This window comes from Cetorhinus maximus, chromosome 20 (genome assembly GCF_964194155.1).
Source record: "Cetorhinus maximus chromosome 20, sCetMax3.hap1.1, whole genome shotgun sequence".
Lineage (NCBI taxonomy): Eukaryota > Metazoa > Chordata > Chondrichthyes > Lamniformes > Cetorhinidae > Cetorhinus > Cetorhinus maximus.
The window spans coordinates 63,031,269-63,057,903 of NC_135898.1; the positions used below are offsets into that span (position 1 = coordinate 63,031,269).

At 43.0% G+C, this 26,635-nt stretch overlaps 1 protein-coding gene across 2 annotated transcripts in view; it reads left to right on the forward strand.

The window, feature by feature from the left end:
- lhpp (phospholysine phosphohistidine inorganic pyrophosphate phosphatase) overlaps positions 1-26,635 on the forward strand; it is a 157,505-nt gene that overhangs the window by 68,479 nt on the left and 62,391 nt on the right. For both annotated transcript variants that reach the window (XM_078564853.1, XM_078564854.1), the window contains exon 6: positions 15,485-15,576. In XM_078564853.1, the coding sequence (XP_078420979.1) occupies positions 15,485-15,576 (92 nt within the window). The remainder of the gene's footprint in view (positions 1-15,484; positions 15,577-26,635) is intronic.

Sequence of the window (26,635 nt, forward strand, 5' to 3'; positions counted from 1 at the left end):
GGGCCCCTGACACTGAGTTCTGTTGACAGAGGACTAAGTTACGAGGCAATGTTAGAAAATGCAGAGGAAGTAAATGAGGATAGACCTTTTATTAAATGGGTGAAGATGTTATTAATCCAGAGCACTATTTAAAGTTAACGCATCAGTGTAAAGAAGGTATGTAGGTACAAACTGATAAAAGCAAGTTTTGTATTGCTCTGAATAAGCACTTCCTCATGCAATGAGTGATTGCCTGGAAGATAACATCAGATATTGGAGACAGAGGTTCAGGGATATTTAAGAGGCAGTTAAATACTGTGGGAAAATCATAAGTTAGATGGGTTGAATGGCCCTCTCATGTAATTTTGTGATGAAATTAAAATCAATAATACAGTAACATAAGAGCCAAGCTTATGCAAGACCTAGTTTGGTTCCTGTAAAACTGAAATGCTCCATAATTAGTCTTTCTGACAGGTTACCTTCACTAATTGGCGAAGCTCAAGATTCTTATTGATAAATAATGTGCATTTTTCAACTTGGTTGGAATGATCTCTTAAGAATCTGAAACCACTATAATTTCTTAATTTCTCAGCAACACCAGAACTTTTGATTTCCAGTTATGTGTAACAATGAACATGGAGTTTCTGCTGAATGCTCAATCTTGGTGAACACTTTTCAGGGTTGGCCTGTTAGTTAGTAAGCCATGTATTTGTTATTGGTTTAGATTGTGGGTGTGGGGAGAGGGCGGGTGGGCTGGTGGGTGGGTGCAGTGTTGGTGTAGTTCACTAGTGCAATGACAAGCTGGTAGTATATTACAATTAAACCTGTTGTTTTTCCATACAATGCTCAGTGATTTTTTTTTCTCTAGTGTTTTCTTTTTCCTTTTACGCTCTCGCTCTCTGCTTTCAGCGTGCATCTGCAGCCTAGTTTTGATCATAGGTGTATTCAAAAAAAAATTGCAGAAATGTGCCACTCTTCAATTGCATGATTACATTTCAACAGTAAGTAGTCTGAAAATTACTCGGTGAATAATGTAATATTGACAAAGGGACACCAGGGAATGACTTTAAATGAATGGAGTGAGCTCGTTAAATTAAGCTGTGGATACACTTAATCTATAGGATGATGAAAATGCACAAGGTCATCGTGAACCACATCTGGTTTTGAGAAACTACTGATTACAGCCAAAGTTACTTTTGCCTGGGGTCTGAGAGGTTGCAACCCTACAATGTTATTCTTTGTTACAGGAAAAACTTGGTCCTCTCCATATGTTGTTAGCATGGAGATGTCAGTGAGTGGAAAGTCAGAAAGTCCTTCATTGTATCACTATACTTTATTTACTGCAAATATACACTTAATTGTTTGCAGTTACTGTCATTTTAACTGGCTGATCAAGTTGAATAAAAATATGTTTACCAGTATGATATTTTGCTCAAATTAAAATTTAATATTCATAAACGTTTCAGAGCTCCAGTGGTGAGGAGAACACTACCTTAGAACAATTGCACTTTAATAAGTTATTGCACTATTTTAGTAGTCTATTTTAGTGGTCATTTTCATATATTTTCTAGTAAGTTTTGGTGATGTGCCGGTATACTACGCCAATGATGGAGCACCAATGTACTGCGCTAAAGATGGCAGGCCAACTATGCCAAAAAGTGATAGGAAGTGTGCTCAGGACCATATATTTCCAGATTTGTGGGGTTTGTACAATGTGGAAAGTTTAATTTTCGCACTGTCATTCAGCCATCCCAAATTTCTGTATTACATATGAGCAGGACCACTAGATTTAGATTTGCTAAAATGATACCAGAAATGAGGGGCTATATCCATCAGGATAATGTTACAGACAGGAGGGAGGTTTAATTTAAACAGCCCTGATTTCTCCTCTCACTAGCTGTCCGTAAACAGAGAGGTGTCTTTGATTTTTGACTTTCGATTTGCACCCCCCCCCCCCCACTTAATAAGTGGTAGTGTGTTTTCCCCAACCCCTCAGTTTTGGAGTGATCCAATCCTCTATTAATAACCCCGCGGTAAATCCGAGATAGGGTAGAATCAGAGGGTGGGATTTTCAGGCCCTGCCCGCCACCAGGATCGTCTGGTCCTGCCGAAAGTCAATGGACTTCTGGCTGGGCCGCCGTACCTCCCCGCGGTGGACCCCACCACGACAGGGCTGGAAAATACCAGCCAGAGGGTTAGTTTATTTTACGCTCGGAACGCAGGGAATGGGTGTTGCTATGTTACCCTGGTACATTCACGCAATAAAAGAGGGATAAGGGAAAGAAAGAGACACTTGGCAAAGACGACAGACAAAATAAGACTTACATGAGTGCAGAGTCCAGTAAGTCACTGTCCAAGGAAGGTTCTTTCAGTTGGCTTTGTCTGGCCGAGTTCCTGGTCTTTTTCCTAGCAGCTCAGTTGAAGGCTGAGGCAGGTGAAGATGCAGCAAAGCGTTCTTGTATTCTGGGAATTCATTCACTTTGCAGGCAAAATGCAGGATTCTTTCTGGAGATCGGGCTTTGAAAGAGTCAGAGGTCAGAGCCAGGTTGCTGTAGCCTGGAGTCCTGTTGCCTCTTCTGAGGTTAAGCAGCAACTGAAAATAGAAACCAAAAGCTGTATAATTAAAGTAATTCAAACAACTCAAGTCTCGGTCATTTGACAGGGTGGTTTTAGGTCGGGCCATTCAGGTAACAAGGCCCCCTTGTTAAAACCCATTGTATTTTGAACAGGCACTTGTGAAACCAGTAACACAATGTTGGAGATGAGGCTTGTCTACTAGTTCTTTGTGTTGGCTTGGCTGGAATGCTCATACAAAAGAAGTCACATTACAGGAGGTTGATGAGTTTGTCTGTTGGAATTGCTCAGAATTTTACAGAACTACCAGCATGTGACTAGCTGGGGCCATTTTATCAGCCAAGCATTTGTTCATTTAAAAAATAGAATTTAAACAAGAGAATATGGAAGAGAAACAAATTCCTTTTAGATTTCCTTCCCTCATGCTTTCTTGGCATGACAATAGATTGATTAGGCTTGGGGCCCTTCTGTCTAGAAAAGGGAAGATTGAGAGGTGACCTGATTTTTTTTTTGTTTTTTTATTCATTCACGGGATGTGGGCTTCGCTAGCTGGGCCAACATTTATTGCCCATCCCTAATTGTCCTTGAGAAGGTGGTGGTGAGCTGCCTCCTGCAGTCCATGTGGTGTGGGTACACCCACAGTGCTGTTAGGGAGGGAGTTCCAGGATTTTGACCCAGTGACAGTAAAGGAACGGCGATATATTTCCAAATCAGGATTGTGAGTGGCTTGACGGGGAACTTGCAGGTGATGGTGTTCCCATCTATCCGCTGCCCTTGTCTTTCTAGATAGTAGAGGTCGTGGGTTTGGAAGGTGCTGTCGAAGGCACCTTGGTGAATTCCTGCAGTGTATCTTGTAGATGATACACACTGCTGCTACTGTGCGTTGGTGGCGGAGGGAGTTAATGTTTGTGGAAAGGCTGCCAATCAAGTGGGCTGCTTTGTCCTGGACAGTGTCAAGCTTCTCGAGTGTTGTGGGAGTTGCACTCATCCAGGCAAGTGGGGAGTATTCCATCATACTCCTGACTTGTGCCTTATAGATGGCGGACAGGCTTTGAGGAGTAAGGAGGTGAGTTACTTGTCACACAATTCCTAGCCTCTGACCTGCTCTTCTAGCCACAGTATTTATATGGCTAGTCCAATTCAGTTTCTGGTCAATGGTAACCCCCAGGATGTTAATAGTGGGGGATTCAATGAAGGTAATGCCATTGAACGTCAAGGGGTGTTGGTTAGAATTTATCTTGTTGAAGATAGTCATTGCCTGGCACTTGTGTGGTGCGAATGTTACTTGTCACTTGTCAGCCCAAGCTTGAATATTGTCCAGGTCTTGCTACATTTGGACATGGACTGCTTCAGTATCTGGGGAGTCGCGAATGGTGCTGAACATTGTGCAATCATCAGTGAACATCCCCACTTCTGACTTTGATGGAAGGAAGGTCATTGATGAAGCAGCTGAAGATGCTTGGGCCGAGGACACTACCCTGAGGAACTCCTGCAGTGATGTCCTGGAACTGAGATGACTGACCTCCAACAACTACAATCATCTTTGTGCTCGGCATGACTCCAACCAGAGAAGAGTTTCCCCCTGATTCCCATTGACTCCAGTTTTGCTGGGCTCCTTGATGCCACACTTGGTCAACGGTGGTCTGAAAGTCCAGGACAGTCACTCTCACCTCACCTCAGGAGTTCAGTTCTTTTGTCCATGTTTGAACCAGTAATGAGGTCAGGGGCTGAGTAGCCCTGGTGGAACCCAAACTGGCCATCAGTGAGCAGGTTATTGCTAAGCAAGTGCTGCTTGATAGCACTGTTGATGACCCCTTCCCTTACTTTACTGAGGATGGAGGGTAGACTGATGGGGCAGTAAATGGCCGGGTTGGATTTGTCCTCCTTTTTGTGTACAGGACAAACCTGTGCAATTGTCCACATAGCTGGGTAGATGCCAGTGTTGTAGCTGTACTGGAACAGTTTGGCTAGGGGTGTGGTGAGTTCTGGAGCACAAGTCTTCAGTACTATTGCTGGAATAATGTTAGGGCCCATAGCCTTTGCAATATACAGAACCTTCAGCCGTTTCTTGAGATCATGTGGAGTCAATCAAATTGGCTGAAGACTGGCACCTATGATGCTGGGGACCTCCAGGTGAGACCGAGATGGGCCATCCATTCGGCACTTCTGGCTGAAGATTGTTGCAAATGCTTCAGCCTTATCTTTTGCACTGATGTGCTGGGCTCCCCCATCATTGAGGATGGGGATATTTGTGGATCCTCCTCCTCCAGTGAGTTGTTTAATTGGCCACCATCTTTCACGATTGGATGTGGCTGGACTACAGAGCTTAAATTTGATTGTGGGATCGCTTAGCTCTGTCTATCACTTGCTGCTTATGCTGTTTGGCGTGCAAGTAGTCCTGCGTTATAGCTTCACCAGGCTGACACCTCGTTTTTAGATATGCCTGGTACTGCTCCTGGCTTGCTCACCTGCACTCTTCATTGAACCAGGGTTGATCCCCTGGCTTGATGGTAATGGTAGAGTGGGGGATATGCCAGGCCATGAGGTTACAGATTGTGTTTGGCCGCTGCTGATGGCCCGCTGCGTCTCATGGATGCCCAGTTTTGAGTTGTAGATCTGTTCGAAATCTATCCGATTTAGCATGGTGGTAGTGCCACACAACACGATGGAGAGAATCTTCAATGTGATCTTTAAAGGGTTTGATAGGGTAGACGTGGAGATGTTAATTCCACTTGTGGGTGAAACCAGAACTGGGGGCCATAAATGCTAAGTATTCACCTATAAACTTAATTAGAAATTCAGAAGAAAAGTGTTAATCAGAGAATGGTTAAAATGTGGAACTCGTTACCACAGGAGTGGTTGAGGTAAATAACATTGATGCATTAAACTGGATGAATGCATTAACTACATGAATTAACTAGATAAACATATGAGGGAGAAAGGGTATATTTATGGGTTTAGATGTAGAAAGGTGGCGGGAGACTCCTGTAGAGCAGAAATACCAGCATGGATCTGTTGGGCTGAATGGCCTAGTTCTGTGCTGTAAATTTCATGGAATAATTTGTAGTGTGTATGGCGATTGAATAAATCAGATTTTGCTGCTAAATGAGATTCTGAGATTTTTACCATATTTTGGGGCTCACATTCTGCAATTCTAACTTAGTGATTCAGACTGCTAAATTATTGATAGCGAAACATTACATGGGATTATAGAGTATATCACGGTCGCTGGATCAAAATCCTGGAACTCCGTCCCTAACAGCACTGTGGGTGTTCCTACACCACATAGACTGCAGCGGTTCAAGAAGGCAGCTCACCACCACCTTCTCAAGGGCAATTAGGGATGGGCAATAAATGCTGGCATAGCCAACGACACCCACACCCCATGAACAAATTTTTTAAAAATTCAGGGGTGCTAGTCAGTATTTTGTGGTCATATGTGATTTTGTACCTTTCCCATGTGAACTGAGACATTGACTGAGATCTAATTGCGGGCTACCTGCCTCCTCGCTCTTCCTTGGAGGCAAAGGCATGGGGCGAGGCAAAGAATTTTTAAGAGAAGCTTAGGGGAAAGATTTGCATGACGGCTGTATTTTTGTTTGTGTATAATCACTCTCTTATTTATCAAGCTGTTTACCCAGAAGGTAAATGAATATCATTGTTAGGAAGAAAATAAATAACAGAAGGTTCGTTAAAGGCCTAAGCAATTGTTAGTTCTATTAGTAAATTGTCTTACAGACTAAAAGAAATGCTGTAACTTTTGCAATCGTGTTCTGTTTGACATGGAATGTTTGAGTATACTGTTGAGACCGGACCTTCACTTTACTGAGGGATAATTCACACTTATCTGTACATCAGAATGACAAATCATATGTAGGGATTATCACTTAATGCCCAGCAGTGTTTGAGACATGACTTGAAGTAGTTGAAAATCCCTCAGGAGACATCTACACATAGAATAAGCCAAATATTTCATCAATGACAAGGAGTTCTGGGTGCTTTCTCATGAGTGCAAAAGACTGTCATAATACGCTCATGGCTACAATGGGCATGGATAGTAGATTTTTCAGACTTCTTAACGAACTGCTGTAACTCGGTCACTGGTAACCCATACAAGAAAAATGTGATTTAACGAGGAACATTTATTCCCTCGGAGGATGAACCAATTTAACTAAAGTACCGGTGACCTTTTATCTGTAGGTATTATTTTATCCAAAAGGAATTTATTCAAAATGTATTAAATGTTTTTAGCAGTTGGCAAACGTGTAAATTCCAGAAGACATCCAGTACTCAAGAGGGTTGATCAGTTTATTTTGTTTGACTTTGTTTGTTTGTTGTGCATTTCCATGTGACTAAATTTAGCCTGAATGGCTAACTTCATCTTGACAGCCAGTGTACTAGTCACAGAACATTAATTCTTAACTCTAAAGTGACCAGTTCTACTTCCCCATTAATCAAGAAGCTGCTATTTACTTTTCCAATTTACTGCTTTTATTATAGGCTGGTCACACTGTCTGTCACGGATGTTCATCCTCTTAGATATTCCTACCTACCTTGTCAGCCTAAAAAAGTATTTTATACCTTACTTTTGACGACCAGAGCTTTTTATTTCCCCTGACATAAGACCTTTCGACCTCTATCTTCTCACCAATGATTTTTTAAATCCTGAATGATTTGGGAATAATTGCAGTGCCTTTAGTGATTATTACCCTTCACTGATAGTAAATCACTGAACTCCCCTGAGGCCAGAACCCAATTTTTGTATGCGTCTGCCACTGTCTGTTGCTGCAAGCACCACTGCTCACATGCAGCTGTATTTTAAGCAGCATCTGCATGTATCTGTCCTTGCTTTCTTGGTTTGACGCATAGGATGAAATATTTGATTTTAACAATTAAGCTGCTACTGCCACTGCTCATAACTTAATTGCAGTATTGGTGAAGTGGGGAAACCAGTTTGAATAGGTAGTTAACTGGCTACCTTATTTGCAGTCCAGCCCGTTCAGGTACCCAAGTTATGGCAGGAGAGCAACAGAATCCCATTGAAAATCGACACCAGCACATTCACTGAATACCTTCTTTCTTGATCATTTTCTCTGCTTGCTATTGGCTGTTTGCAGCAACAAATGTTCCGCAAACATTCTTTTACGTACTTTGCCCAAATGACTCTTACAACGTGAGCATTGATGGAAGATGCCGGAAAATATTCAACTGCAGAAGGAATCGCTGTTGGACCTTGTTCTCACCTGATGTTCACATGCAAGGGATTGCTGAATAGTAACTGTGATGACAAGCTCCATCAAATCTTTCCACCCCCGAGACCCAGAAGCACTGAAACCAATTATATCCCCTCCAACAAGGACTTGAAAATGGCTAACTCAATATGTTATTAACTTATGACTAAATCTGGAACCTTCTTGATCTTAGTAAGATCCTTTGCGTGCTGCTTGGGGGCTTTTAAGAGAGAATTTGATTTAGCCACAGAGTCACAAAATGGTTACAGCACAGAAGGAGGCCATTCAGCCCGTTGTCTGCGCGGGCTATCCAAAGGAGCAGTTTACCTCGTGCCACTTTAGCTGTATGGCTATGTTTTTTTCTTCAATCTCCCTCTCACTTTAAAGGTGGAAAATCCTGATTGGGTACTATACAAAACATTCTTCAGTGAATTCCTAGAGGATGGTGATGACTTTCTGGTAACTCATCCAAGTGGCAATTCTTTGTGCCTGAGTGTTGACTTGTTTTTTAACGTAAGCCATCCCAGTTGAGTGATCCCTGTCCTTTCTTGATGCCCACTTAAAAGTTACAGATGTTTTTAAGTCTGGAAACTCTGACCAGTGATGGGTTACGTAGAGTGCCTGTTTGTTCAATTCCTCACTTTGTACAGGAATGCTAAGGCCCAATGCCTCTCTCTCTCTCTCTCTCTCTGCCCCTCCCCTCCGCACCGGAAAAACTTACACCCACTCCTAGATCAGCTAACTGGAGACAAACTGCACATTGGCCTTACCCCCGATCGTTGGGCTGGTTGACAGGCTGGCAGGGTGGTGTTCTAATTACCTTTCCAGCCGCTTTTTATAACCTCATCTACTCCAGTTGCAAAATGCAGTGAATAAAGATTTCGGCTGGCTTTCTACAAGTCTGAGCAATGTACTGAAGAAAAACCTCTAATTCAGCCTTTTTTTTTAATAAAAGCTGTGATCTGCAGGTCCAATAAAATGGGCACATACAAAATAGATGCTATCTCTCTTCAGAGGGATAAGCTGCTGTTATTTCTACAACTTGTTCTTGAAATCTAAACTGATATGGGATCCTTTTCGCAAACTCTCTCCTTTTTTTTACCATTTCACTGAAAATTACTAAATTTACACTATATCTCAAAGCATGTAAATGTCCTAAAAATAAAATACATTCTCTAATCAATTCTGCAATTTTCTGGATTTAGACAAAGGAAATGCAAATTCATGGAAAATTACATAGTAACAGTCTTCCTGATGGCTTGTGTCTAAAACCCCTATAATAAGTCCTCACTTGCATAACAAAAGATCTAACTGCACAATTATGATTCTTTAAATTAAGACACGATACTGGTATACAGATTATTAAAAAAAAAGTACCATTCAAATTGCTCTCCCAGTGTTTGTGATTTGGTTAGGTTTAAGATCAAGTATCTAGCTGCATGAGCAGCAGTGGATTAATATACTTGGGTCATTAATAGTTTTTAATGATTATCATAAATTAAAAGATCACCTAAACATTATTAAAACGGCTGCTGTGGGAATTGCATAATGCATTTGCTTGCAAAGTTCTTTTTTTTAAAAAAAAAACAAATCACTTTCTGCGTTCTGGTTTTAGACGGCTGATGAATAATGTCGGTCTGACTGACACGGACAAAATCTTCGATCTGAAGTATTCGGCGGAATTTTCTGAGCCCACTGGTGGTGGGCGTGATGGGTGGTGTGCGCAGAAAATGTGGCGGGACCTGCTTTACGGCGGAGTGAAGGCAGGCCGCGATTGTCCATCCAGTCTGCCGATGGTGGGCCGCGTTTCCCGCCATCAGTCGGCAGGAAGCTAATTGTAAAACATCAGCGTATAATTAAAAGGCCTTCCCGCCAGGCTCTTGGAACCCCCGCCATGTCATCTGCTCCTGTTGGCAGGAAAGCACTTGGCGGCCTTCACTTTGGGGGAACTGAGGTGAGTGAGCATCAGCATTCTCCACAGCTCACCTGTTGTTTACAGGCCTCGGATGGGGGCGACGGCGGGGGCAACTGATGCCCGGCCCCGGAGGCGACTGAGGTTGGGGTGGGGGGGGGCAGTATTCGGGGGCAGGTGTTGGCCATCCTCAGAGGTGACCATTATCAGTGGGTGGGGGGTGGTGGGGGGGAGTCAAGTGCTGCCCTGGCGCTGCATCCGCGCACAGACAATCAAGGTGGGGGGCAGGGTAAGCGGGGGAAGTGCATATTAAAGCTGATCCATCATTTTCAGATGATGCCATTGGGCAGCATGTAGGTGAGGAAATGGAGAGAAGCTCAGGCTGGGTGGGTCATTGGGGAACTCCAAAATAATGATGTTGGAGGGGCAGGGAAATGGTAACAGAAACCATTGATAGATATGCTCCGACTATAGTCGGATAGGTAACAGTGGAACCGAGGAAGGCAGCTCAAGTGAGCTGGACAGTGGAAGAGTGCCATTGAGTCAGAATGGTGTGGTTGATTGTAAATAGCATAATGCGCCATGGCCACAGTCAGAGAATTGAGAGTTTGGTTATGTATATTTTGCTGCTGGAGAAGAGGTGAAAATTTGATAGCAAAATTTCAAACAGGGAATTCTAAGAAAAATGGTCATGATTTTGTTTTAGCTCAGCGATAGTACCATTGTCTTGAAAGCTAAAGGTCATGGAATCAAGCCCTACTCCAGGATTTGAACACAAAATCTCATATTTCATTGCAATACTGAGGGAATATAGCATTGTCGGAAGTGTTGCATTTCAGATAGACCATTAAACCAAAACCGTATGCCCTTTCATGAGGACATAAATATTCTCTGCAGTTAGTTAGTTGTGTGCCTTGAGTATTCAATATGCAGCTGCAATTTGGTTCATCTGTAGGGGTAGAACTTCTGTAGCCTTTGGAAATGCAAACTTCTAGGTGCCAAGGAAATTATTCAATGCTCAATATGTATGACATCTCTCACTTCCCGGACTCTTCTGCATCATTGCTCGGAACCTTTTTTATAAAACCTTACTCTCCCGTTATCTTTTTTCTTGTCATATTGGTGATTGATTATGTAGGTGACATTTGAAAATTTAAGTATTTGGAATTTATCCTATTTTAGATTAGACCCCTTTGAGCACTTCTGCTAGGAAAAATAGAGTTACATTCTTAAAGGATGCTTTTTCTTTTAAAAAATTAAGCTTTCCACAAATAGGTGCAAGCGCAGAAAACCAGGCAGATCCAATTTGTCTGCATGAATTTTATGCACCAAATATTAATATAAACATATCTTTAGTCCTATCCTTATCCAAAGATATCTTGCGGGAGAAATGTAACAGAGGCCGGAACTTTCCATCCCCGTTAACGTTGGTGGACGTGAGCGGATAATATGACGAGAAAGCCAAAAATAATTTTCACGCCGTCGTGAAAACAGTTTGCGATCGTCCACTCCACCCGTCAATGGTGGGCCACCTTTCTCGCCACTGGCTGTTGGGAACATCATTTAAATACATCTGCATCCCATTATAAGCCCTGCTCGCCGGAATCATTCCACCCGCGCCCCCCTCCCCCCCCCACCCCACCCGCCAAACGTCAAATTTACCACTCACGTTGGTGGCAAACACGCCGACCCAGAACACGTCTTGACAAGTGTGACATGCAGAAGTCAGGACTGACCATTAGGGCCTTGATCACATTGTGGACATCCGAGGAGCAGAAGATGCTGGAGCCCGACAGCAACAGGACCCTGGAGGAACACGTGCATTGCATACTGGGTGGGTTTTGATAGACATGGCCTCATCACGAAGTGGCTCACAGAAGGTGGAAGGTCACCGCTAGTGTCTGGGGTCTACTTCGGGACATCAGTGTCTCGGCCATGGTCTGCAGGGGGAGGACATGCGAAGCCTGTAAATGAAACTGAAGGACACCATTACACATTACTCCATGAAAGTGAATATATTTTTAGATTATAAAGTGACAAAATGTGTTCACCCGTACAACCACTTGTGATCAGAAATCCTTAACTTTTCTAGGCTGACCACTTCTTCCTGACATCTGCAACAGGGGTGGAGACAGCCTGTGCAATGGTTGGCCCTGTTGCCTCTAATGACTTCGGCATGGGTCCTCTGGAGAGCCAAAGCCTTGAGGACCCTGGCTTGCATTGGCTGCCCTCCTGTGGGCCATCTGCTCCCTCTGTGAGGCTGAGGGGGTCATGGACAATGGGGACGCAGAGGGAGAGGACAGCCTCTGAGACTCCTGAGTGGATGACCCAGGGGTGCCCAGCTGCCGCTGCTCCTCCCTTTGGGTGTCCAAGGGCCTCGGCCTGTCTACCTGAGGTGAAAGAGTACCTGGAGGGACGTCGAGGTGCCCTGCCTCCCTCTCACGTTGTCATTGCAGGAACTCGCCCATGGCTGCCACGATGGAGTGCAAGTCTGCGTGCATCTCCACGTTCTGCTGAACCAGTTCTCCATGGTGTCCGCCATCCTTCCTATGGAGACCTCCATATGTACACAAGTGGGCACCACTTCATCAGAGAGCAGATGGACGCATTCCTCCGACTCGTGTGCCACTCAGTTGAGGGCTTCTAACAGCTCTGCGTGATGTTCCCCCACCTTCTGTTGACTGTCCCTGATGAGCTGGAAGGCCAAATCCAGAGGCTTGTCATCTAACTCGGACCTCACAGATGCCTCTTCCCTAGCAGTCCTCCGAGTGCCAGAGAGCTTGGCTGAACCTGCCTCCTCCTGCTGCGGACGATTGTCCAAGCAGTGACCACCGAATTGTGAACCCAAGCCTGCTCTAGATCTAGGTCCCACTGATTTGTCCCAGTGTTTGTCTCTGCGCTGCTGGACGGTGTGGGTAAGCGCTGTGACGGGTCTTCCAGGCTGCTTATATCCAACGCCTTATTGGAGGAGGTGTCCTCTTTGCTGGAGGTGAAGACCTGGATGGAGCTGAGAGACTGGCTGGCTGAGGGTGTCACTCGCTTGGCAGAGCTCCCTGGCAGAAGAGTTAAAAGCAGGAGAGAGAGCACTCACAGTTGCGTTGAGAGAGTGAAGATGTGGTGCAGGATCCTCACGTGGGTGTTCGCCACCAACCTCACCGTTGCCACAGGCATAGTCCATGTCCTCATGAGTCAGCACGATGGCACGCTCCTCAAAGTGAGTGAGGGGCCTAATGTGGGCCGCTCCAGCCCCAGTCTGGGACCTCTGCCTACTGAGTCAGCTTCTCCTGCATGAAAATAAATGGAGAGAGTGCATGCAGGACATGAGGCAGAGAGTGGAATGTTTGTGCAGTGAGCAGAGACATGGACGGGATGAGGATGTGAGTTCCAGAGGATATGAGCCTGATGGAGAAGTGAGGGTGTGAGAGGGTTGTTCCTCGAGGTGTGAGATCCCTGTGGATGTGTGATGGGTTTGTGAATGTGTGAGTTGAAAGTGATGAGAAGAGTGATTTACCCTGACAGAACAGATGAGATCATTCATCCTCTCTCGGTGCTGGGTGGCTGTCCTCTTTTGCAGGGCGTTGGCGCTGACCACCGCTGCCACTGCCTCCCATGCTGGATTGGTGACCTTGCTTTTTAACCTTTGCCCAGAGCGGAGGTAGAGGACATTATGGCAGGCCTCCACTGCATCCAGCAGGTGCTTGAGGAAAGTGTCGCTAAACCTGGGGGCAGCATGTTTCCTCCCTTTGGCAGCTATCCATTCCCGGCAGCTTCCTTTCCATTGAAGAGTGCTAGCATTTGGCAGGGGTGGCCTTTAAATATGGTGCCCTGTTTACTGAGGTAACCTGAGGTAACAGCGGGGCAGGCGAATCAGGGGACCCCCCATCAGCGACCCAGCGTGTTTCCCGGGAACGCATAATTAACGAGGCAGGAATGGGACGATATGACGCGAAAACCCGCCATCGCAGCCGGCTGCTACCACACTTAGTGCAAATCTGGGGCAATTCCTCCCAGAGTTTTACCTATATTCAGTTTCATCATTAAAAATGATTTCTGACCAGTTGCCTGTAATATTAAAAGCTACTGTGTGAAATTACATGGAAATGGAAACTATATGACTTACGGCGGGATTTTCCTCTGCGATCTCCCGGTCCCGCCGCAAGTCAATGGACTTGGAGGCAGCACCACCTCGCCTGCAGCGCCCTGTCCGCGACAGGGACCGGAAAATCCCGGCCTTGAATTCAGTTGAACAAATTGCATGCAGCGTCTTTTGAGAGAAGAGAAGTTATTTTTTTATTTAGGAATTCCTTGTATTGTTGTGCCCTATTGTCTTGCACGTGCGAGCACAGTTCGGGTGTAGATTTGCTTTGTTTGTGTAGTTTTGCCCTGTGTGCTATTCCGGCAGCATAGAATGAGCCTGACAGTTAAGATTTTCAGTATCTATAATTCCAACCAGACTGCTGAACTGCATTCACCCTGACTAAACTGGGTTTTGCATGTACTGGGCAGGTACGAAAAAGTGCTTTTCAGGTACCTTTTAAAAAGACCAGGGGACTTCTTTTGCATTCTTATATCAGCTAGGCTCCTCTCTCCACCCTCAGCCATCAATTGTCAATGGGTAAAAGAAATAGCATTTTGTTGTTCTAACCAACGCCGGAGTGGAATTGGATGTCAGCGTACCTGAATGTTCTCACCCACCTAGTTGGAGGAAGGATGTACATTTCCAACTGGCCCTCTTAACCCTGATTTTTGTGTTTATATACTGTGGCTGACTCAAATAAGGGAGTTGGTACTGAAATCAAATCTCTCTGATCCAGAACTGATACAGACGAGATTGTTCTTTCTTCACCCAGTTCCTGCCTCAGAATGCCACCGCAGTAAATCTCAAAATTGTGTCTTTCAGTAGTGAAATGACACTGTCCAATTTCAATGCAAAACCGCATGACCAAATTCCAAAGAACATCAGAAACCTAGGGGCCTGGCAGTTTCTCAGTTTTAATGTCAGCCGGAAGTGCCATTGGTTATAGTTATACTTCTAAAAATCCTAAACATCAAACTGATAGCCTCTTGTCTGTTGCTCTAAGGTGCCCTGGGAAGCACTTTATTATACCTCCCAGTACAGACAAAACTCAACCTTCTGGTTGGAATTAAAAATGCTGAGAGTTTTATTATTGGACCCATGCTACCTGAATACAAAATCCACCACAAAAACTATTTTCATGGAACTTGGCCTCAGATATACATCAATACCGAAGGTGGATGTATGACATTTGCCAACTTGCAATCTGACACCTGAAAACACGAGAGCCAGGAGATGTCAGACTTCTTCAGTAGGCTATCTCGTTGTTTGGATGTCTCACCTTGTGATATGGAACTCCAGTCTGACAAAGATTCACAGAAATCCTGAACTTTTCTCAACTTTTCTGTTAAAATTTCTGGTGCTCCAGAAGGTTTATTTTAAAATTCAGACTAGTTTACTTTTAAATAATGTTAGTTTTGAACTTCATGTTTTTGACTTGTGTAGAATTGGTTTCAAAACAATAAAATGGTAATTTAACTTTGGAAAAGCTTATGATAACAGCTTGTTGACTTGACGGTTGCACATTTACTGCCCAACTTTTACAACCTGCCATTTCCTTGTGTTGTATATGCCGATATCCTCTTGTTCAATGACAGTGTTCAATGTCAGCTAATTCATCTTGGTGACTGTTCACATCAAATATTCTGAGAAATGCAAACATATCAAAATAATCTAACCTGACATCAAACACATCATTCCTTTTTCTGACAGGTCATCATGATCGGGGATGATATTGTGAATGATGTAGGTGGAGCCCAGCAGTGTGGTATGAAGGCTGTCCAAGTAAGGACAGGAAAGTACAGGTTAGTAAATTTTCAGACCTATTTTTCATTATGTAGGAGTCTTGACCGACCTAATAAGAATGACTGCACCTCAATGGATTTAAATGCCGGAAAGGCATCATTGCACAACCACACTAATGGGTGGAGAACTTCAAGGAAGAAAAGAAAGGAAAACTGGTGCATTACAAAAAGCCCAGATCGCAGCTTCCCGTAAAAGAGATTCTCCGTTCTAATCATAGATGTGGGACCAGAAAAAAACAGTAGGCAAAATGAAAGGACCTTTAATTAGTATCTATTCCAATGTGAACATTTATTAGCTTTTTAAAGGTTGGCAGTTATTTTTGTACTCCCACTCTGTTGTGTAGAATGCAAGATAGAGAAATTATAGCATTTTTTTTTGCACTTGTCAGTTATTCTAGTGGCTGTAATAATCCATTGTAAAAATTCATTCAGACAACAGGTGGTATTTGCATTACAAATGTCATGAGGATAAGTACATATAAGGGAAACAGAAATACCTGGAAAAACTCAGCAGGTCTGGCAGCATCGGCGGAGGAGAGCACAGTTGACTTTTCAAGTCCTCATGACCCTTCAACAGAACTAAGTAAAAATAGGAAAGGGGTGAAATATAAGCTGGTTTAAGGTGTGGGGTGGGGGTGGTTTGTTGGGACAAGCAGCCAGTAATAAGTGGAGCCAATACTGGCTGCTTGTCCCAACAAACACCACCCCCACCTCTCCTTAAACCAGCTTATATTTCACCCCTTTCCTATTTTCACTTAGTTCTGTTGAAGGGTCATGAGGATTCGAAAAGTCAACTGTGCTCTCCTCCGCCGATGCTGCCAGACCTGCTGAGTTTTTCCAGGTATTTCTGTTTCTGTTTGTTTTGGATTTCCAGCATCCGCAGTTTTTTGCTTTTATATACATATAAGGGAGGCCATTTGACAATACCTGATTCTCCTATAAAACCTGCAGTTTATCCCCCACCACAATTGTCACAACATCCAACTGCCTTTTGAATAACTACAGATTTTGCTTCTACTGTACTATCCAGGAGGCCATTAAGGTTTTATTCTTTGTGTGATAACTTCCTAATATTAATCTTGAACTTGCTTTGCCAGTTTACACTTTTATCCCTTTGTCTTGTACTTAAGGTTTGGCTTGAAGTCGTATTGACATTTTTTATTTGACTTAGTATCTTTATTAATACCTCTGAAATGTCCCCTTTCTTTTGAGGCTGAAGCATCGCAGTTTGTCAATTCTTTTGTTTTGCTCTATCCTCTTGCGAATAGAGATCAGGCTTATAATTCTCTTCCAGTTGCTTGGACATTTCCCCTTTGTACTGTGTCCCGCGGTGGTGTGACGATGCCTTACACAAAAGCGCCAAAAGCACTGTACACGTGCTAGCTAAACACGAAAAACAACTTGCAGGCACTGAGCACCATTAAATATAAATATGGGCGCAGGATAATGTTTCTTTTGGTCTATTTATAAAGTGTCAGTTCGGTCACATATTCCAGTGGATAGTTTTTACAGCTGAACAAGCTTTGGACATATTTTGCATTTTTTGACTACAATTGGGAATGTAGCTCTCCAAAGGTCATACTTCTGAATTCTTTTTAATTTATCTGTAAACATGCTGTCACGTTGAAAGAAGAGTTTGGTTTGAAAAAAGAAACATACAGCACATTTTATTAACTGCTAATTCTGATTAACCTCTGGTCCTGGATTTTAATACTCCCAAGATAAAATGATCAGTGGAATTGAAAGAGAGAATAAGCAAATAATGACTATTTGGGTTTACCTAATATTTCTGTTAATTACATCTTTTTTTATTTGAAGAGGACTCCAATAACTCAATAATTTGCAGTTTAAATAAAAGAGCAGTTGTTTTTAGCATTATTTCAATTTGAATTTAAGATCATTCAAATTAAGCTACTTTGAATTAAGCCTGCAGAAAGTTGCTATTCTTTTAGTAAATCACGTGTGCAACAGTTGACCTGGTAACAGATTATTTCAAGGTAATCGGAATGGTTACTGGGGAAATTACGTTAAACCGGCATGTTTTTGGAGTGGAATTGCTTTTTAAAAGTCCTGTAGCATCAACCAGGTTCTTCTTCCACAGCTTTCCTCATGCATGCTTTAGCATGTTAGCTTTAATGGCTCAGAAGTTCCTCAAACGGTGTAATCAGCAATTTAGACCGACGTTTGCAACTGCTCTGGTCAGCAGTAGCTTACACTGAAATTTTGTGAGAATCTTATTGAAGTATACAGCAACGTAAAACAAGCAGGAGTCTAAACAATCATGGCCCGAGGAAAGTGGAGAGCCTATTCTACATTCTTTTTATTAGGTTTGAAAATGGAAGTTTGAAGCTATCAAATCATCATTTATGCGTGTTTTGCACAGCATGTTTGAGAAAATAAAATTGTGGAAGATTGCAGCTTTTAATGTAACTCATTCAGAAAAGCACTGGTAGTTTCACTGATTCAGTGTAAAAGATAGAGGAGACACAGGTGGAGCATTAAAAACTGGTGCAATTTCCTCAATCTTTTGTACTGAAAATGAGCATTCTGCTGCACTTACGCTTTTGTTTTGACACCGGTGTTCTGAGCCACGATTTCCAAAAAGTACCTTTCAGCTGTTAATGCTGTTAACTGCTGTCGGTGTTCCAGATACTGCCGTTTGCTGAGCTACTTGTTTTGTCTCTTAACCTGAAGTGTTCCTGTTTTTTACAGTTATGCTCCTGTGTTATTTTTCAACTATTTTAGACCACCTCTAGGTGGTGCTGTGAACTGTAAATCTGCTCCATTGAAACACTCCTGAACCATTAGATAAATCTATGACATTTTCTATAATTAAATCATCGCCCTTAATTTTTGTCCCAACCAGTTGGCGTTGAATTCTGCTGTTGCTTCTAACTATGTCTGTAATTGGGATATTTGGAATCTCGACAAGCCAAGGTAAATCCTTCAAACTTGTGTTTCAGCAACTAAAATGGATAGAATTCAGTGAAGTGATGTCATCAACATGGGATTTAAGCAGAAAAATGTATTGTCCGTAGATGCTACACAGAGTAAATTGAAACAAAATCGTGATTCTCACTCGCTGGGCAGAACTTACTGCCCTCCATCGTGGCGAGCTTGGTAATACGGTTGTAGGGGGGGGGGTTGCGTTTAATCAGGCAGGAGTGTGGTGGGTGGGGACCACCATGGTGGGAAGACCCTCCCACCCCGCTCTTAAGTGGGCATTAAATTCTCATCCTGCCACCACTGGTATTAACCAGGTTGGGGAACGTCATGCAGACAGCATGACAAGCAAACTGTGTGGGGTTGCTTGTAGGCGAGGGGTGGGGAGGAGAAAGGGGAGGGAAGGAGGAGGTGGGGGGGAGAGGAGGGGAGGGGTCCATCGTTCAAAGGCACTCGGTGTCTGATTGCAAGACCTGACATTGGAAGATGCAGGGGGGTGAGTCTCTGAGACCCAACCTCTTCCTTCCTGCCGACCACCCCTCTCTTGCAGTTCCTGCTTGGGGAACCCCTCCCGCCATCACTCACCTGTGGCCTGGGATCCAGCGACGATCCTGAGCCCTCAGGTGGGTGTTGTAACCGGCATCAGCCGCCACCTCCCCAGTTTTCCTGCCGTCCAGCAGAACTGCCAGCCTCTTATTGGCCGGCAGCTCTTAGCGGGCGTGGCTTCTACCTCTGGGCCCCTTGATTCTGGGGAAAGCCTGCTGCTATCTGGTTAAGTTCTGCAGTGGCACTTAATTCAGTGGGCCTTCACTAAAAGAGGTGACACGAGACCTGTGCTGGCTCTCCGGCTAGAGGCCGAGATCCCCATCACCTCCATTAAATACCACCCCCCGCCCCGCTTCTGTCCAACAGAATGGGAGACCTGAGTAGGTCTAACTGCAGCTTCTCCTTTTGAGTCAGTTGCAGTCTGAACCAAGCTACTCCAATCTACATGTAGGATTCTTGTTTTGAATATATTTTCACTCCCTGTAGGGACGTGGCCCATTTTCCCAAGGCGTACTCCTCGAGTTTAACTAGGCTAGAACATTGTAGTCTGTTGGTAAATGACCTGCTGCTTATCCAGGTAGCACTGTCCTCTACCCACTAAGACATTGGCTTGTAGGGTTTTTTGGGGTGGCAGGAATCTCAGCCCCAGTGGCAGGTACACTATCCTACTTCCATTATTGAACCAGATGGGCAGGTTAATCAGCAATGCTGTCCTGAAGTACTATAAATGGCTTGAGTTGACTATTTCTCTTTGATAATTAGCATTTGTTACACTTCCTAGTATAGTTTGATTTCTCATTGCCATAAATGCCACTGAGCTGACAACGCATTAGATGATTGATAACTACAGTGAATTCATAGCTAGTAGAATTTTATAAAGATGGCCTTTTAATCTGTTTGTCATCTAATTGCCCCGGCCTAATCCAATAAATCCTTCTGCTTCTTTGTTCCATCCTGTTTCATGTAATCTCTTCTATCTTTATAACACCTCCTGAACAGTCCATTCTTCAGATTTTGGCCTTCTGTGGACCCCATTTTCTATCTGCACCCCACCCCAGAACATTGTGACAGACATTCAGCCTCCTTTGTCCTTCTCCCAACTTCTCGAACCCGTCTGTCTCTGTATCTAGCTTTTTTCAATCTCATGTTCTGTTTTTCCAAATTTCTTTGAAAAGAAAATCTCTTAAACCTATCTTTAGTGGCTCAGCATCCATTTTAATTGCACTTACTTTATCAATGAGTGTTAGCTGATTATTCTACAAGGCAGGTGAGGGATGGAGGATTGGATTACCATAACCTGGTCATGTCTTAAACTACAATCCCCACATGGAAACTTAAAGTGGGGAGTGGATGAACAGCAATCAGGATTTGGCACCGTGGGTGCTTTTCACCATTCCTCAATCCAGCTCTGAAGCCATTGGCAATATCCCTAAAGCTACCCATCTAAAATCTAATTCCATATTGACCTGGGAACTAACCTGGCATGTCCTTGTCTTCTGCACAGATACTCACTGGATTAACTTGTTAAGCACTTTAAAATTTGAATAAGAAGTGGAAAATGTCAAAACCATAAAATACCATGGTTTCATGATGGAAAAGTAAATACCAGGCTATCATATTCTGTAAAGAACGCTAAAAGACTAGACGCTGGCCGTTGATTCAGGCCAAAGCAACTGTTTGCAACCTCAGAGTCCCATTTGACCCCAAAGCTGAGCTTCTGATCTTTGATCCTTCCCGTCACCAAGACGGTTTACTTCCACCTCTGTAACGTTGTAAGCCTCAGAACATGCCCTCACCCATGCCTTTATCACCTCCTGACTCAACTAATGCAATGCTCTCCTGGTTGACCTGCCACCTTCCACCCTCCATTAACTTCATAACATGCAAAACTCTGCTCCCCGAATCCTATCCTGCACCAAGTTCCACTCACCTTATCCTCACAGGCCTTCAATTTAAAATTCTTATCCTCTGTATTTAAATCCTTTCAAGGCCAGATTTCCCCTCTATCTCTAAACTCTTCCAGCTCTACAATCAATCCTCCTCAGACGCGCCATGCCTCTGATTACAGCTGCTTGTGCAGCATCACCCCTTCATCCCACCATTGGCAACTGTGTCTTTAGCCATCCAGGCCCCGTACTCTAGAATTTATTTCTCATCTGTGTTTGCACCTCTCTCCCCACCTTTAAGACCTACCTCTTTAACCAAGCTTTTGGTTGCCTTTTCTAATATTTTCACCTTTGGATTGGTATGCACCTTTCGATTAAGCCTCTGTAAAGTGTATTGGAATGTTTTTATATGTTACAGTTGATACAGATGCCACAACAAATAAATATATATATGTGCATATATCATTCATATAATCTCAGCCCTGTATATGGGGCACTGCCCTGAAACTGCTGTAATCCCATCACTGCAAAATGAGATGGTAGGCATTTGTGTACTTAGATATTTTCTATTTTCCCCAACACCATTTCTGACTGTTCATCTTAACGTAGACATCTGCTTCAGGTCTGGAATTGGACCAGCCCACTGCAATGCTTTGAATCCTCATCTGTCTTTTCATTCAGTGCAGTTTTTAAATTCTACCAAGTTCAAATCTCTGAGAAAAGAATGGGATAACTGCATGCTATATCATAAGTATAATAATCTACAGGAAAATAAAAAAGGACCCAGCACGGAAACGTGCTTTTGTCACCTATTATGTGCCAATTGAATATTCCTGTGTTCAGGGTGTTTTGGGACTCTGATTTTATTAACACAATTAACACAATTTGAACTTTGCATGGCATGCCTACCTCATTTTTCTTTTGGCCTCAGATCAGTCCATTTTTCAGTTAGATTAGCTCTACGGGCTGGATCAGTTAGCTGTCATTCAGCTCGTGTTGTATTATGGCTGCCTGGCATTACAGCATATTAGATTAATATCTGACGCAGAGGAAACAAATTGAGCAGCATATGTATTTTTCCAACGATCATACATCAAAACCTTCCAGGGTGTTGATGAACTTTGTGCTGTCACTGAGGGGGAAGATGAGAGGCCACTAAGCGTCACAAGACGTGACTGTGGACATGTGGTTTTTGACATTCCATTTTCCCAAGATTTAAAAAAAACGTACGCTTTATATTGCTTTGTAGAATTAAGTCAACTTATAAAATGTTTAGTCTGCAATGAGCCGGGTATCTGGATTTGATCAAAATATAACCCAGCGCTATTAGATCCAAAAATTAAAATCGTATAGTTCATTGCACGGTCATTTTGAGGAAAAAAGGAAACTGGGAACTTGCATTGAACCAAATATAAAGGCTAAGTTTAATATAGACTCCCTGATTTATTTTGAAATTTGTAGCTATTGATTTAATGAATCGCCGGGAGTTTCCCTGGTCTAAAAGATGTGGAAAAGAGGGTAGAATGGTGCACAAGTAGAGAAAGGAAAGATTTTGATTTTTGATTATTACTGTTATTTTATTGACAGGTTTGACTTTCAGATGTTTGGGCTATAATGAAAGTGTAATTTAAAAACTTTTGCAATTGGGTGTTCTGAAATCTATTTTTTAAAAATACAGCCCAATCATGATTTTTAAATTAAATTTTAAATACTGCACACAGTTCATGTTTAAGATAATATTCCCTTCCCTCACTCCTACCCTTTGACCGGGGTCATCAATTTTTTGGCTTTAAAGTTGTTTTGGTTGAGATTGCCTAACTCGGTATAAGAGTGGAAGTCAAACCTAGGTGCTTTTTTTTTATTCATTCATGGGATGTGGCTAGGCCAGTATTTATTGCCCATCCCTTGCTGGTACACTTACCTCAGTAGCATGCTATAGATTGTGCCATCGGGAGACAGAACTATTTATATAGGGCAGTTTTGCATTAGATTACACTTTACACTCATGATGCTGAAGGGTGTTAATGATGGATCCCATTTTCTATGAATAACTTTTTTTTTAATTCATTCATGGGATGTGGACATCGCTGGCTAGGCCAGCATTTATTGCCCCTCCCTAATTGCCCTTGAGAAGGTGGTGGTGAGCTGCCTTCTTGAATCACTGCAGTCCCTGTGGTTTAGGTACGCCCACAGTGCTGTTAGGAAGGGAGTTGCCATCAATATGTGTGTGTCAGTCACATTCACTGGCCTCTCTTTGCATCTCCTTATGCTTACTATGATGTCTTGTATGAAATGGTATCTTTCAGCTTGTGTGGATTCCCACAACAGTAGATTGCCATTCACCAAAATTCCAGTGAACTGCAGCTCATCACAGCATGGTACAAATTGATAGCCAAATAAATTACCCACCAATGAAGTTATCCTTGTTGTACTGAGTAACAGCGCGCACAAAAAAAAAGCTACCAATAGACATCTGGTGGGGCGAGTGTAATGTTAACACGAAAAGCTTTGTTTGCACAGAGGCACTTACTTTGGTTTTAGTGTTGCTCCCGTTATTTTGACTTATCTACTAAATCAGTCAGGTTTAATTTTGTCCCTCTATGCTCCTGTCAACTATTTTTGAGCACACTATAACCTTAGTGTCCTGTAATTTTACAATGATACAAAGCTTGTGAAGCTGGGGAAACCGTGTAGCTAATTCATACCAGAATAGGTAATGATACATAAACATTGCCTAAAACTACAGATTCAGTTGCAAGATGAGAGATAGGTAAAGATATCCTGTAAATTCTGTGTTGGCTGGCACTTCTACCAACCGGAATTCCTAATGTTCCCTTAATACGGATTGTCACTTTACCAACCGGAAGCAATTGCAAAGTTATCCGGAACCCGTGCCAGTATACTGGATCATTTTATACTTGAATTTATGTTTTAATGTACTATTAAAGATTAGAAGTAAAATGAATACTATTCTTTATTACTTCAGTACTTGCATATCAGTTCATGCTGCAAGTATCGCACTGTATCCCATTGGTAAATGGAACTCTCCATTAATCAGTATTTTTGATTAATCGGCACCACCCAATCCCCATGAATGCAGGATAATAAAGATTTGACTGTATCTGTAAAATATCTTCATCAAGACTTCACATGGGAACCATAACAACATCCATGAAGATCCTACTAATTTTAGATGAATTTCTGATCATCTGAATAAGTTGTAGCAAAACCAAGGATTGCGGGTCTTGAATTGGTTGCAAAAGTATGTTGTCCCCACGTAATTCCAGATGTTTATGGACTGCTGTGGCAATTTGTGCAGCAGCTTCTCTTCACTGTGTATCCCAATTTAGAAAGTGATCATCTAGTTGTTGTATAATCCAGCCCGTTTTGTTACATGGGAAAATCAGGCCTGTGAATTACTTCTTAATCTTACAGTAAGGAGTTACCCATTTAAGACCGAGAAGAGGAGGAATTTCTTCTCTGAGGGTAGTGAATCTGTGGAATTCTTTACCGCAGAGGGCTGTAGAGGCTGGGTTGTTAAGTATATTTAAGGCAGAGATAGACATTTTTAATCAATAAGGGAATCAAGGATTTTGGGGAAATGGCAGAAAAGTGGAGTTGAGAATTATCAGATCAGCCATGATCTCATTGAATGGTGGAGCAGATTCGATGGGCCGAATGGCCTACTTCTCTTCCTACATCCTGGTCTTACTTTCTATCACCCTCCTAAAAAAATCTGTTATCTTTAATATTCCTGTCAACATGTGTTCTGCAGATTGATTTTAATTTTGCAGGATTAATTAATACATCAAAATTAGTAAATTGGTGTGTGAGTGGAGAGAGATGGGTTAAGTTGAACTAGTCAAAATTGTCAATAAATCTGTTTTGTAAAACCTCTCTTGTGAAGTAGCCACTACTATCATGTTTAAAACATTTCTGATCTTGCTGAATACAAAAAAGTGGGCCAATTAATAAATAAAGCTGTTTGGGAACATGAGAAATTGGAGCCGGAGTAGGCCATTTGGCCCCTTGAGCCTGCTCCATCATTCAGCAAGATCATGATCCAAATCGTCCGACCACCGTCGGAACCACTGTGCCCTTCACTGATCGGACAGAAAACTCTGCACCTACCTGGATACGTTTTAAAAAGGCCAACTTTCAATGCAGCATCCAGAATTACTCCCTCAGTGCTGGAATCCATGGAGAGGCCTGCGAAGAGGATCAGCACAGGAGACACACCCCTTTTTCATGGCACTAGCTGCCATATTCTGGTAATTAGTTTAAGGTCTAATCTTTTAATGTTTGAGTGTGAGTTAGTGAATGGATGAGTGAGTGGGTGAACGAGTGAGCGAGTGGGTAGGTGGGTGAGGACATTAGGTGGGCGAGTGGGTACTTGGGCGGTCGGAGAGTAGTCGGGTGGTTGGGGGTTAGTAGGGTCGGGTAAGCAGGTGGGCGGGTGGTGGTCAGGTCGGTGGGGGCGGGGGGTTAGTCAGGTGATTAAGAGGGTGGTCAGGGGATAGCCGGGGTGTTGACTGGGGGGCCGATTGTAGAAGTACATGGGTGTTATATCAAGTTTTAATCTGTCTGATGTTCCCTGGATAACTATACAGGTTAATACCGCGGAACTGTCCGAAGTTTCTGACTCCAGCTCAGAATCAGAGATGTTCACAGAGAGTCCCAGGAAGCAGTGGAATTGTCCATTGGAAGTTTAAGCTTCCTGGGCAGTTCCCACGTAGGTCCACACGTGAGGACTTCCACAGGGTCCAGGTGGGCATCTTCGGCCATGGGTCTGGTCTCCGACAATTCGGAGACTGGAAGATTTGAGCCCATGATGGATCTTCTACCTCAACTCCACTTTTCCACCCATCCCCATAACCCTTGATTCCCTTAGTGCCCAAATATCTGTCAATCCCTGTCCTGAATGTACGCAACGACTGAATATCCTAGCCCTTTGGGGCAGAGAGTTCCAAAGATTCACAACCCTTTGAGTGAATACATTTTCCCATCTCAGTCCTAATTGGTTGCCTCTTTTCTGAGGTTGTGACCTCTAGTTTGACACTTCCTAGCCAGGGAAACATCCTGCAGCATCTAATCTCTTAAGCCTCTTAAGAATTTTATATGTTTCAGTGCTATCACCTCTCATGCATCTAAACTCTAGGAAATATAAAGGCCTAGTTTATTCGATCGCTTCTCATAGGACAATCCTTCATTCCAGGAATCAGACTGTGAACCATTGTTGCACTCTCTGTAAGAATAGTATATCCTTCCCTAGGTAAGAAGATCCAAACTGTATGCAGTACTCCAGGTGTGAACTCATCAGACCCCTACATTATTGCAGTAGGACTCCTTTACTTTTATAAACCAATCTCTTTGTTTAAAAAAAAAAGGCAAACATACAATTTGTTTTCCTAATTGCTTACTGTACCTGCATGTGAACTTTGTGATTTGTGTATGAGGACACCTTTGAATGCAAGCACTTCCCGGTTTCTCATATTTTAAAAAAAAATGCTGCTGCTTTTATTTTCCCTACCAAAGCTGATAACTTCACATTCCTCCATGTTTTATTCCACCTGCCGCTTTCTTGCCCACTCACTTAACCTACCTGTATCCCAGTGTAGCCTCTTTGTGTCCTCCTCACAGCTTACTTTTCTGCCTAACTTTGTATTGTCAGCAAACTTTAATAC